This window comes from Marmota monax, unplaced genomic scaffold, assembly GCF_021218885.2.
Source record: "Marmota monax isolate L192 unplaced genomic scaffold, Marmota_monax_Labrador192_F-V1.1 WCK01_AAM20220418_F8-fsc00042, whole genome shotgun sequence".
NCBI classification, from domain to species: domain Eukaryota; kingdom Metazoa; phylum Chordata; class Mammalia; order Rodentia; family Sciuridae; genus Marmota; species Marmota monax.
This window is the reverse complement of record NW_026693008.1, coordinates 14141628-14155465: the sequence shown is the minus strand read 5'-3', so window position 1 is coordinate 14155465 and position 13838 is coordinate 14141628. Positions and strand designations below refer to the sequence as shown.

General features: G+C 33.2%; 1 protein-coding gene across 10 annotated transcripts in view; it reads left to right on the top strand.

Moving 5' to 3' along the window:
• The window catches only part of Ankrd28 (ankyrin repeat domain 28), a 173059-nt gene that overhangs the window by 117033 nt on the left and 42188 nt on the right, over positions 1-13838 (top strand). For all 10 annotated transcript variants that reach the window (XM_046452736.2, XM_058582194.1, XM_058582198.1 and 7 more), the window contains 6 exons: positions 2974-3052; positions 4442-4556; positions 5875-5957; positions 7845-7908; positions 10117-10185; positions 12461-12601. In XM_046452736.2, coding sequence (XP_046308692.1) covers positions 2974-3052; positions 4442-4556; positions 5875-5957; positions 7845-7908; positions 10117-10185; positions 12461-12601 — 551 coding nt within the window. The remainder of the gene's footprint in view (positions 1-2973; positions 3053-4441; positions 4557-5874; positions 5958-7844; positions 7909-10116; positions 10186-12460; positions 12602-13838) is intronic.

Below are 13838 nucleotides of genomic sequence, written 5' to 3'. Positions count from 1 at the left end.
GCCCCGCACATGCCAGGCGAGCACGCTACCGATTGAGCCACATCCCCAGCCCATATCTAAGTGTTTTAAAATTGACCTGAAATATACTGATTACTATGTGTATAAATGTTAACTAGTGAGATCATCCCAATTTCATCATTTTATGAATCCTATGTTTGTTTTAAAATATTTATTTTTATTAGTTGTACACAATCCCTTTATTTTTATTTATTTATTTTTATGTGGTGCTGAGAATCAAACCCAGGGCCTTGCAAGCACCAGGTGAATGCTCTACCACTGAGCCACAATCCCAGCCCTGAATCCTAGTTTTTATTAGAAGTCTTTCTTTGTTTGGTGTTGTTTTTGTTTTTTGTGGGAACCAAAGCTGTAGAGCTAGTATCCTATGCCTATAATCTTGGTGGCTAGGGAGACTGAGACAATAGGATTGCAAGTTCAAGGCCAGCCTGTGCAACTCAGCAAGGCCCTGTGCAACTTCTAAGACCCTGTCTCAAAATAAAAAGTAAAGAGGATTAGGGATGTGGCTTAGTGGTAAAGTACCTCTAGGTTTAATCCCCAGTACTTCCCTCTCTCTCTTTCTCACATATATACACACACCCCAAATAAAAAGACTGTAGATACAATTGGCAACATAGGAAACATTTTCAAATAATGAATTAGAATTATTTTATTAAAATGGTTTTGTTTTTTGGTTGTTGTTGTGCGGTTTTTGTTTGTTTGTTTTGTTTTTTCCTGACTGAAAGAATAACAACTGGGGGGCTGCTGTTATAGCCCAATGGTAGAGCTCAGTGGTGAGCTCAGCACCACATAAAAATAAATAAAGATATTGTGTCCATCTATAGCTTAAAAATTAAAATTAAAAAAAAAAAAACTGACATACTTTAAAACATCAAGTAAATTGGGGTACAACGGATTATGCCTATAATCCCAGCAATGCAGACAGCTGAAGCAAGAGGATTGCAAATTCAAAGCCAGCCTTGGAAACTTAGTGACACCCTATCTCAAAAGAAAAAATGTAAAAGGGATGTGGAGGAAGTAGCTCAGTGGTAGAGGCCTCTGAGTTCAATCTCTATTACCCGAAAGAAAAAGAAAAAAGCTTGAAGTAAAAATGATAATTTTATATTAAAATAAGCATTTATAGTATGTATGGTATATGAAGTTTTCCAAAAAGTATCATATTTACTCTGAACAACAGATCTATGATGTATAGATGTTAGTTATTATCTTCATTTTCAGTTGAGGAAGTGAAGTCTCTAGTAGGAAACTTGTCCAAATTTTTGCTTATGGCAAGTAGCAATGCAAGCATGTATCCTCTCTCCCTCATCCCTTTTCAAATTTCCTCCAGGGTTGAAAATTTTTTTAAGATTACTTGGTTTTAAGATTACTTGGATCACTTGCTTGTGTATGTGAAAATTTTATATAAAATTATGGACTTGGGCTGGGTTGTGGCTTGCCTAGCAATTGTGAAGCACTGGGTTTGATTCTCAGCACCACATATAAATAAATAAAAATAAAGGTCCATCAACAACTAAATTTTTTTTTTTTAATTATAAACTAAAACACCTAGGTTTATGTATTTATGATGTGCTTTCGTAATAGTCCACATGGCATGAGGCTTTCTTGAGGTCTCCATTATAATGGTGTTAGTATAAACCTAGGGCTCTTGTCACATTTCAGTTTCAGTATGTACACAATCATATAATATGCTGGGTATTGCTCAGCAGTTAGAACTACAACACAGTTTCTTTTCTTTGTATGTTTTTATTAATCAAAAGATTTTGTTTATTTATTTATTTTTTTGGTACCAGGCATTGAACCTAGGGGTGCTTAACCACTGAGCCACATCCCCAGCCCTTCTTTATTTTTTATTTTGAGACAGATCTTGTGAAGTTGCTTAGTGCCTTGATAAATTGCTAAGGCTGGCTTTAAACTAGTAATTCTCCTACGTCAGTCTCCCAAGCAGCTAGGATTACGGGCATATGCCACTGCACCCAGCCAACCTAAAAGTTTTAGGGGGAAAAAAGAAATTACCTAACTCTGAAGAAAAGTTATTACCTACATCAGGGATTATTTTTCTTCATATTGAGAATGCCTTTAGAATTTCTACAGTGTTCATAATGCACTTGAATCTAATGTATGAAATATGATATGTCAAGAGCTTTGTAATGTTTTGAACAACCAATAAAAAAAAAATAGAATTTCTACAGTATATAAATGCGCAACCAGTTTAACGTATTAAGTGATTTGAGAAAATGATTAACAATGTTGATTACAAATAATTATAAACAAATTATTATATATAGTTTGTTAAATGATTTATAGTATCCAACTTTAATTCCAATATTCACTTTTCCTTTGTCAAGACCCTCCTTCAAGCTAGACATGGTGGCACACATCTGTTATCCTAGTGACTTGGGAGGCTGACATAGGAGAATCATGAGTTCAATGCCAGCCTTGACAGTATAGCAAGACCTTGCCTCAAAATAAAAAACAAAAGGGCCTGTTAAGTGGTGGAGTACCTCTTGGTTCAATCCCCAGTGTGTCAAAAATGATAGGGCTTAGGATTTCATAGAATGAAAGCATTGGAACTGTATGAAATTTTGAGTCTTAAACTTAGGAAGCACATCTTGATTGTGTCATTCATGGTTATGTGCCTCAGTTTCCTCACCTATGGAGTAAGATTAATATTAAGATCAGATCATATGGACCATACAGAGTTTTTTATAAACTGTGATTATGGAGTTTTTTGTACATTTGTATAGTATGATATTCATGCTTAAAAAATTAGTTCATAATTTTGAACAGAACAGCTATTTTTATCTCCATAGGCTTCAACTAAACTTAATGCTTGAGAAATAGTTGTAGAAGATGAAAATGAGGATATTCAAAATAAAACTAAACATTACATATTCTAATAGTATTTTTTAATATAATAATAGTAATTTTTAAAAATTGTTTTTTGTTCAATCATTTCAGAGTAAGGATGGGAAAACCCCTCTGCACATGACTGCCCTCCACGGTAGATTCTCCAGATCACAAACCATTATCCAGAGTGGTAAAAAGTATTTCTGTTTGTTTTTTATTTCTTTATTTTAGTAAAAACATCCACAAAATGAGTGGTATTAATTGTTGTAATCCATAAATTTTTAATATTTGACTTCAGATCTCTTAAAAAATCAAGTTATAGAGTATAAAATGCTATGCATGTGTATCTTTCAGAATTTTAATTTTCTATTTATACATTTTCCATAGCAGTTAGTTTTCTTTTTTTTTTTTTTTAATCAACATTGCTTGGTAGAAAACTGCCTTTTCCATTACAAGTATTATATATATTAACATATATTATTTTTTTTGCCTTTTGAATATTTTAAATTTTTAGAATTTTAGTTGATTTTTACGAACTTCTTTCATTTTGTGTTTGACTTTATTATTAGGCAAGCTAAACTTTTAAATAAAAAACTTTTAGGTATGTTTAAGTCATTATTTCACAAACCGTGTTTGAAGGAGCTGTTTAATAGTCCTCAAGATAGAATAAGTACTATAGGTTTTGCTTGTGTTTTTGTTTGTTTTTCTGCTTTTTTATTTTTGGTACTGGGTATTGAACCCAGGGGTATTCTACCACAGAGCTACATCCTCAGCTCTTTTTTTAACTTTTTGAGTCAGAGTCTGGCTAAATTGCTGAGACTGGCCTCAAAGTTGCAGTCCCCCTGCCTCAGCTTCTTAAATTGATAAGATTACAGGTACACACACTCAGCTGGCACTGTAGTTTTGTAGGTAAAAACTAGGAACAAATTCATAATCAAATAATTTTTCGAGCAGTATATACAATCTTCTTAATGGTGCAGAATGTGCACATTGAAGCTATGAAAAATTTTGCTCTAAAGAAGTGTGCTTGATTTTGTTCTAGCATAATGGTTTTTAAATTTTGCTAGACCCTTGAAGTCTTTTTGTCAATTTTAAGTATATTAAAATCTTTTTTTTTCTTTTAATAAGCAGTACTGTAGATTGAATCCAGGATCTTGCACATGCTAGACAAGTATACGACTACTAGGCTACACCTAGCCCTTTATTTTTATTTTTATTTTATTTTATGATTTTGAGAAAGATTTTTACTAAGTTGCCCAGGCTGACCTCAAACTTGTGATCTTCATGCGTTGGCCTCCCAAGTAGCTGGATAGCTGAGTTACAGGTGTGTACCACCATGCTTGGCTTTAAAGTATATTAAAATTTTATGCTCAATTTACAAAACTGCTTCAGCCATAAAACCTGTAACCCCAACTTCCTGACCCAGTAAGTATGGTATGAATAAAATTTAGTTAGAAGTGCTGTATCCATTAGTTTCTACTTAAGAGGTGTTTTATATTACATTGCACGTAATAAGTTGGACTTGATCTTTATATAGTCCAGGGTCTGACATTGTGCCTTTTTTTTTTTTTTTCCACAGGAGCTGTAATTGACTGTGAAGATAAGAATGGAAACACCCCTTTGCACATAGCAGCACGTTATGGCCACGAGCTGCTGATCAACACTCTTATCACAAGTGGTGCTGACACTGCAAAGTAAGTAGTACTTACAGAGGTGTTGATAGCCATCACAGGGAAATACAAAAGGAGGGTGAAGTATAGTTTTCTAAATACTTCAGATGGAAATGTAGATTTTTGTCCTCAGTATTATACTTGAATTTTTCCTTATCCTTTTTATTGGCAGTATGGTATATAAATGTATAAATATAATTTTCTTGTCAAGTCAAGGTAGCATATTTTTTTTTACATATTTTACATTTCTTTTTCAAACATAACTAATTGCAATTTTGATCAGAGATTTAATTTTTGAGATCTTTATTTTTAGTGTGGAAGTATTTAAGAGACTTGGGGGGAAAAGTTAACAGGTGTGGTGGCACACATCTGTAATCCCAGGGACTTGGGAGTCTGACAAAATTGTACACACTTTTTGTTTTCATCCAAATACTATCTAGATGATTGTTTTCAGACTGTTATGCAGAGCTCATGTATTCCTTGGTTGCTACTACAGTGTGTCCCCTGCTTCCCCCTTTAGTCAGATCAGTTCACTTTTATTTATTTTACATAATAAGGTTTCCTGTGAAATTTTACTTGAAAGATGAGATCTTTTGTATGGACCTTGCAGAAATGAATATTGTACTTAAATTAGTGTTTATTATTTCTGTGTATCACATTTATCTATTCCTTAAGAAATTTTCTATCTTCTATACATTTATAAATGGCATGCTGTACATATCTACTGTACATCTTTTTTGCAACTTTTATAAAAAATTCACATTGACTTACTGTGTAAGATATAAATTTGGAGCTGATTGATGTCTCTACCAGTAGCTCTAGTTTTTTTATTTTTGTGGTATTTAATTATTATATGAATGTTTCACACTTTATCCTCCTTACTTGCAAACATAATTTGCTTCCTACTTTTTACTTTTAATAAGTGTGATGAACATTCTTGAACATCTTGCCTTGTGGGAATGGTTTTAAATGGTAGGGCAAAAATGGGAGTTAGTTTTGCTCCCTAAGCTAAAGTCCAGAGACATTTTTGGTTGAGAAGGAAGGTGTTACATCTAGTAAGTATAACCCAGGAACGCTGGTGAACATTCTGAACATAAAATGTATACTCCAACAATGATAAAGTTTGTAATGACAATAGTGCTGAGGTTAAAAAACCTACCCTAGGAAAAATATAACTATGTGGTAAATTCTACCTATTTTCACACTCTGACCATATTATTCTCCAAAGTCTGGGGAGTTTTGACTCATCTGGTATCTTTTATTTAAGTAGTCTGTATGTAATTTATTTAAATGATTATATTTTTCTTGTGTTGTAATTAATGTATTATTCTGTTAACTTTAGGCGTGGCATACATGGAATGTTCCCCCTTCACTTGGCAGCCTTGAGTGGTTTTTCAGATTGCTGCAGGAAACTTCTTTCTTCAGGTAAATGGAGCCTTCACAGACCAATTCTTTTGTTTTTCTGTGGGTTTTTTCCCTCCCTTCCTAGTGTTAAGACAATGTCTTTATCTTTTTTTTTTTTTAATTACTTATAAATAGATCCAAGTATAGATTACTCATTAATACCTCTTAGATGTTTGACTGTTCAGTTTTTTTGTTTGTTTTTTTGGTGCATTATAATTATACATAATAGAGGAATTCATTGTTCCATATTCATACATGCACATAACATAATTTGATCAGTCGTAGTTCCCAGTACCTTCCCTTTGCTGCTCCTCTTCTTTGCCCCATTTTCTTGCTCTACTGACCTTCTTTCTAGTAGTAGTAGTAGTAGTAGTAGTACTTGTAACAGTACCAATATTAATATTCTTACTTCAATTAGTGTATTATAGTTTTATATAGATGTGTACATACACAGAATTCATTTTGTTATATTCATACATAAACATAGTATAATTTTAAAACTTGATTTTTCTCATCAGCTAGAGAAAATATTTTATTTTTATAATTGTTTCCTCTTCTTTTTTAGCTGGAGTGGGGTATGGGATATTTTTAGATATTTCTTCTGTTCATTAGATGGCAGTCTTCTTGGATTGTCCTTTAATAACTGGAAGCAAAAAATCTTTATTTGTATGTCTTATTGGTCTTGACTTCCATTTCAAGAAACAAGTATGTTCTGTGATCTGATGAAATTATTTATGCAGTATATAATTAGTAGTTTAAATTCTAATAGTCTGTTTGAAACAAAACAGGATCTGGGTGCTATGTCTTACGCATGTAATACCAGCTTCTCAGGAGGCTGAGGCAGGAGGATCACAAGTTCAAGGCCAGCTTGGGCAACTTTAGTGAGACCCTGTATCAAAAAGGAAAAAACAAAACCAAGATGATAGATTTCTAAGTTATTACTACCAATTTATGATTCTTAGTAAGTGCTTTCAATTATTAAATACATAATGATAATAAAATACTAAATAGTATCTCTTAGCAGTAATAATGTACAGGTAACAAACACTTATTGCTCTTTGAAAAAGCCTTATGATTTCCCCTTTAAAGAATATAGTTCGGGCCTGGGGTTATGGCTCAGTGGTAGAGCATTTACCTAGCATGTGCGAGGCCCTGGGTTCGATCCTCAGCACCACATGAAAATAAATAAATAAAATAAAAGGTATTGTGTCCAACTACAACTAAAAAATAAGTATTAAAAAAAAAAGAATATAGTTCAATATATTTTAGTATGTTGGATAACCATCATAACAAGCCATTTTTAAAAATCTTCAATCCCTTGTTAAAAATAAAAAAGGAACATTAGCAATTATTCTCCATTTTTGCCCTCCCCTATCCCTAAGTAACCACTAATCTACTTTCTATGTCTTTAAATTTGCCCATTTTAAATAGTTCATAGAATGGAATCACTGTGTTCATAAGGGTCATCTTTGTGTCATTATCAGTATCTTTTTATTGCTGAATAATATTCCATGGTATCCTGTGGCCTTTTTAGAAGTCTGAGTTGTTTGTCTGAGATAGGATCTTGCTAAATAGCCAAGGCTGACCTCAAACTTCTGAAAAGTGATCCTCCTGCCTCAGTCTCCTACATAGCTAGGAGACTAACAGTTCATGACACCATGCCTGGTATGGCCTTTTAAAAAGAACACTCTAATATTTGTTTTGAAACACCAATCTAATACTGGTAAAAAATTTTTTTGTAATATTGTACATTATTAAAAATATTTACATTCATTTGTTCATATTCAGAACTCATAGTTTTTATTTAGGATTGGAGGAAAAGTTATGATTCTTGACATTTCTTGATATAATACTTTAAAGTAACACATCTATAATATTATATAATCGATAAGACATACATTCTTACAGGATTTGAAATCGATACCCCAGATGATTTTGGCAGGACTTGTCTACATGCAGCTGCAGCTGGAGGGTATGTAAATACTATTTTTATTTCTTTAAAAAAAAATAGGAGGGGAGGCTGGGAGTATATATAATATAGCTCAGTAGTAGAGCACATGCTTCTTGGAATGTGTGAGGTCCTAGGTTTGATCCCCAGCACAATGACAATGACAAAGAAAGCTGGTCATGGCAGTTTTTCTTGTTTTTGTTCCTCTTACTTATTTCTGGGTCACCAAAAAAATAAGAAAACGTAAAAGGAATGATTGGGGGGAAGTCCTGAGTGCAGTGGTACATGCATGTAATCCCATCAACTCTGGAGACCAAGGCAGGAGGATTTCAAGTTAAAGGTCAGCCTAGGAAATTTAGCAAGGTCCTTTCTCAAAATAAAGAAAAGGGACTGAGGATTTAACAGTGGTGGAGTGCACCTAGATTCAGTCCCCAGTAACACACACACACACATATAAAGGAAGTCCAAAGTAGCAGAAATCACTTGTGCGCCCCCCACCCCCAATCCTCTCTTACCTAAGTCATAGATTTTAACTGGGGGAAGGAGAGAAAGCCTACAAAAGGAAGTATATATATATTTTTTTTAAGTGAAAACAATTCCTGGATAAAAGAAGAAATGAATATAGTGATTCCTCAAGTAAAAAATGTCTTCTATAGTCAATGAGAACAACAAACCATTTAGAATGTTCTCTATAATACTAATGCTCGGGGCTGGGGATGTGGCTCAAGCGGTAGTGCGGCGTGCGGCCCGGGTTCGATCCTCAGCACCACATACAAACAAAGATGTTGTGTCCGCCGATAACTAAAAAATAAATATTAAAATTCTCTCTCTATCTCACTCTCTCTTTAAAAAAAAAAAAAAACCTATGATGGAAATCAATGATGCTTTAGATTAAAAAAAAAAAGAATGGCAGTTTAAAAAAAAAATACTAATGCTTTTCAGATACTTTTTAAACCATATCTTAAGGGAAAAAATGTTGGTGGTGTTTATGTCTTGATACTACTGGGAAAAGAAAATTTTGAGATTGGAGATTTTGGACTGTTTTAAAATAGCTTATGGGGAAACAAGGCAATTGGTTCTGTTGAATGACAAACTTCAATTAAAACCCTTAAGTCTCTGAAAGCATGTTGCTAATCTGATGCTTCTTTAGATATGTGATAAGCTACTTTTAATTTGTGATTGTTAGAAGGGCATTTTGCAAGAACTTTATTTCCAATGATAATTCCTTAAAAATTTCCAGAGACTTCAGAAGACAAGTGTGCTCTAAATCAAGAATACCACAATCCATAAATGGATTGTGAGAATGTGACTGACTCCCTTATTCTTTTGTGGTCTCCAGAGAATGGTATGGTTAAAAGCTAATTTCCATGTAACTTGCCCTCAGAGAGAGGACCAACAGACTTGTCTGATTATTTGGCAGTTACAGTTTTCAACTTAATTGATGTTCAAAATTATAAAAATTAAATTTCAGCAATACCCATGAGTATTATGTTTTCTCCTGTTATTTTAATTGAGGCATCTAAGTAAGCATTAATGGTATAGGAGAAGAGACCTGGGGTTGTGGCTCAGGGGTACAGCGTTTGCCTACCATGTGTGAGGCCCTGAGTTTGATCCTCAGCACCACATAAAAGTAAATAAATAAAGGTATAATGTCCATCTACAACTGAAAAAAAAAATTTAAAAAAAAATAGTATAGGAGAAGATAATGGAGAACTGACTTGGGTATGTTTTTAAAGTTTTTTGGTTTTTTAATCTATTTAAATTTAGTATTGAAAACCACTTAAATTTAAACCATTTAATTACAAGCATATGGTTTCCTAAAATTTCCTTAGGCCCTCTTTTACAAATGTGCTCTTCCTTCTAAACAATGATATGAGTCATTTGTTATTTTCTGTGAATGTACCAGTATTTATATACATAATTTCTTAAATTTTAGATAAGATGAATTCTAATGTTTTATTCTTCACAGAATGTAAATCATGATATTTTTTTCATATATATCCTCATTTAAAAATTTTTATTTAGGGCTGGGGATGTGGCTCAAGTGGTAGCGTGCTCGCCTAGCATGTGTGAGGCACTGGGTTCGATTCTCAGCACCGCATAAAAATAAAATAAAGACATTGTGTCCACCTTAAAAAATAAATAAATAAATACGAATAAAAATTCTTATTTAAACTTACCAATTTTACTGCAAAATCTCTGACAATTAAGTTTTTTTCTTTTACCTAATAGGAATTTGGAGTGCCTAAACCTCCTGCTGAATACTGGTGCAGATTTCAACAAAAAGGACAAATTTGGGAGGTAGGTCATGTTATATAGTTTCTCTGTAGAAACTGATTTTATTTACTTAACGATTTGCTTTACCTTCTAATTGATTTCTAAAAATTAACAATTCAGAGATGGGCATAGTGGCAAGTGCCTGTTATCCCAGTGACTCAGGAAGCTAAAGCAGGAGGATCGCAAGTTCAAGGATGGCCTTAGCAACTTAATGAGGGCCTGTCTCAGAATTGTTAAAAAACCAAAAAGAAGACAGAATTAAAGATTCCATATCTTTGGCTTTGTGATCATGATTCATTGAGAGTCCTATCTAAAGTCAGTATCTTCTAAATATTAGTTCTCATTCAGTCTCCTTCCACTTGGTCCCCTCCCAAAGCCCTGGAATACTAGCCACAGCCTTACCCTTGTAAGTAAGTGCTTTTTGATACCACTTCTCCCATAATTATGGCGATAAAAATTTTGATATTCCTTGGTACCTATGGTCCTTCAAGAAATTCATAGTACCTAGGATACAGTAACAATTCTTGTCGGAAATCATTCCCTTGTGAGACATCCTACTTGCTATTTCTGGTTACAAAGCACTATTAAAGAGAGGAAATAGGTTTCAAATATGTGTGTGTGAGAGTTTTCTTTCTCTTCTATGTAAATCTTATACACCCATTCACATATCCCACTGAGAATAATCTTCAGAAAGTTAGCTATGAAATGACCAGATTTCTTTGTTGTCATTCAGCCAGTTTTCTTACTGTTCAGCCCCAGGCTTTACTGTAACTAGCATTTGTGGTAGTGATATTTGAAGCTACCATTGTATATTCCTGTCAAAGCACAGAATGTATTAAGACTCTACAGGAAAGAATTAATGGGTGGTATTTGTTTGAAAGATAGAAGTGGCATTATGAACAAAATTACGTGTCAACAGTTGAGAACTGTGCCTATCAAAGTCTGTGACAGGGAAGAGTGTGTATTAGAAGGAAATGTGCAAATATCAGTGCATGTGATTGGACCATTTCAGAAGAAAAGTAAAAATAATTATGTATGTAGGAAATAAAAAATGAATAGAAGAAAAAACTGCTTTGAATAACAAATTGATCTCATAAGCCTACTAATGGAAGGAACTAATGACCCACAAAATTATAATCATTTTGTTTGGCTTTGGAATACAATATTTTATAGTTAATTTGCTTTAATAATTATACTTTAATCTGTCTAAAATAATTTTATTGCATATCAAGTACTCTGTAGTATAAATAGCAGTGGGGACTTCTGAAGCAAATTCTGACCTTATAAGCTTTAAAGGAATTGAGGGTTAATTGCATTTTTAAATATATATCTATATAATGTACCATAGACAGAATAATATTTTACTAGGTAAAAATTGTACTGTGAAGACTAAACTGTACTTTACAATCATATTTCTTGGTTTGGGGGAGGGTAGTGAAATTATGGAATCATCAGTTTTGTGATCCTAAAATAGTTTACTCATAAATTTAGTAACATTCTCTTTCACTTTATTAACCACAAAGAAATAAACTACAGCTGGAAGCTAGTGGCACACGCCTGTAATCCCAGTCACTCAGGAGGCTGAGGCAGGAGGATTCTAAGTTTAAAGGCAGCCTCAGCAATTTAGCAAGGTGCTAAGCAACTCAGTGAGACCCTGTTTCTAAATAAAATACAAAAAGTACTGGGGATGTTACTCAGTGGTTAAACACCCCTTGGTTCAATTCCCGATGCCAAAAAAGGAATCAACTACAAATACTCAGTCTTTAGAAATTAAAACAGTACTCTAACTCTTCTGAGAGTGAATAGTCTTCAAAATTGTCTTTATTGCATGAGAAGTCTGATACTACTACTATGTAGGCTTATCATGCAGTTGATATAATGGAGCATTCTTTATAATGCTTCTGTTTTTTTCTCTTATACTTTATTTCTCTACTGAGACTTGAGTAGAGACTTCTGCTTCTATTTTTTTTTATTAGCAGTAGGAGAAGCTTTGTTAAAATGAAAGCTTTCCAGTTTCTGATCAGAATATGAAGATTATAATCCACTCAGGGGACTGGATTACAGCTGTTTAAGAACCATTGAATAACTGTTTTGATTATATTTTTTATACCAAAACATTCTCTACCACTTTGCTTTCTCCTCCTAGTTTTATGTCCTCTAAAAAGACTTGGTGTATATTAGAAGTCATTGAAAGGCCCATCATAAACACAGTGTTTATAAATGTAGAGTAAAAGTCAACTATGCTCTTGTTTACTAGTGTATGTCCCTGGCTTTTATCTTTTATTAACTTGACACACAGATCTCCACTGCACTATGCTGCTGCCAACTGCAATTACCAGTGCCTGTTTGCTCTTGTGGGATCAGGAGCAAGTGTGAATGACCTTGATGAAAGAGGCTGCACACCCCTACATTATGCAGCTACATCAGACACAGATGGCAAGTAAGTATCATGGGGTAAGAGTGAAAGATGATTATTTCTGTAAACTGGCTTCTTCCATGTGGAAGACTGTTTTTATTGCATATTTGTATTTCCTTTTTATATTGTTTTTGTTGTTGATTACCTTTCCCTGAGTCTTTAGTTTAAGAAATAAGTTTGATTTTATTATTATTCCTAAATCATAGTTATTACTACCTACTCAGCTCAGTAACCTGCCTTATTGACTAATGTGGTAAAAAAAATAAAGGTCCCTTCTTTTCTTCCTCAATAGTTTATAGTAAATAGTTATAGTAAAACAATAGTTTTAATGTCATTTTCATACTTTGTAGTTTATAGTAGTTTATAGTAAATAGTTATAGTAAAACAATAGTTTTAATATCACTTTCATACTTTTTCCATTTGAAAGGTTAAATTAGATGACAGAGTAAGTAAATGCTGGCCAAGAATGAATGAGAACAAAAGAATGAGTGATACATAAACTTCTATAAGCAATACTCAATTATCAGACCATTTTATATTACCTTAGTATAGTTTTTTCTTCTTGGAAGAAGTAAACTCATTGAAAACAGAAAAAAGCTCTTCAGTGTCTTTGGTATTCCCCATGCTATCTAAAGTCAGTGAAGAGTAAAAATAATGCTAGGAAAAGTAATGACTCCTTTGGAAAGATGTTTATAAACATACTTCCTGGAAGTTGCATTTAGCATAGAATTATTTCTTTGGCTTTTAATATTTACTTTCTATCCTCAAAAAACATAATTTGGGCCTGGGGTTGTGGCTCAGTGATAGAGAAGATAGACTGTAAATTAGAAAATACTTTGGTTTATTAATTTTGTAATTTCAGGGTTTGAATTATGTGCCTAGCACATGTAAGGCACTGGGTTCTTTTCTCAGCACCACATAAAAATAAGTAAGATAAAGGTATTGTGTCCATCTACAATTAAAAAAAAATTTTAAAAAAGGCGTAATTTGGTGATACAATTCATAAATGTTTATTTTTGTGTTTTGTTTTTAGTTGGTTGGTTGGTTGGTTGGTGAAGGTACTAGGGATTAAACCCAGGACCTCATGCATGCTAGGCAAATACTTTATCAACTGAGCTGTAGTCAACCCTGACAAATGTTAATTTCGTATATAAATTCTGTAACTAATTTCAAATCATTTCTGTAGTTAAGTTTTTGTTGTTGTTGGTTCTGTGGCTAAAATTCTAATCTTCACAGCATTAGTAAAATATACTTCTTATTT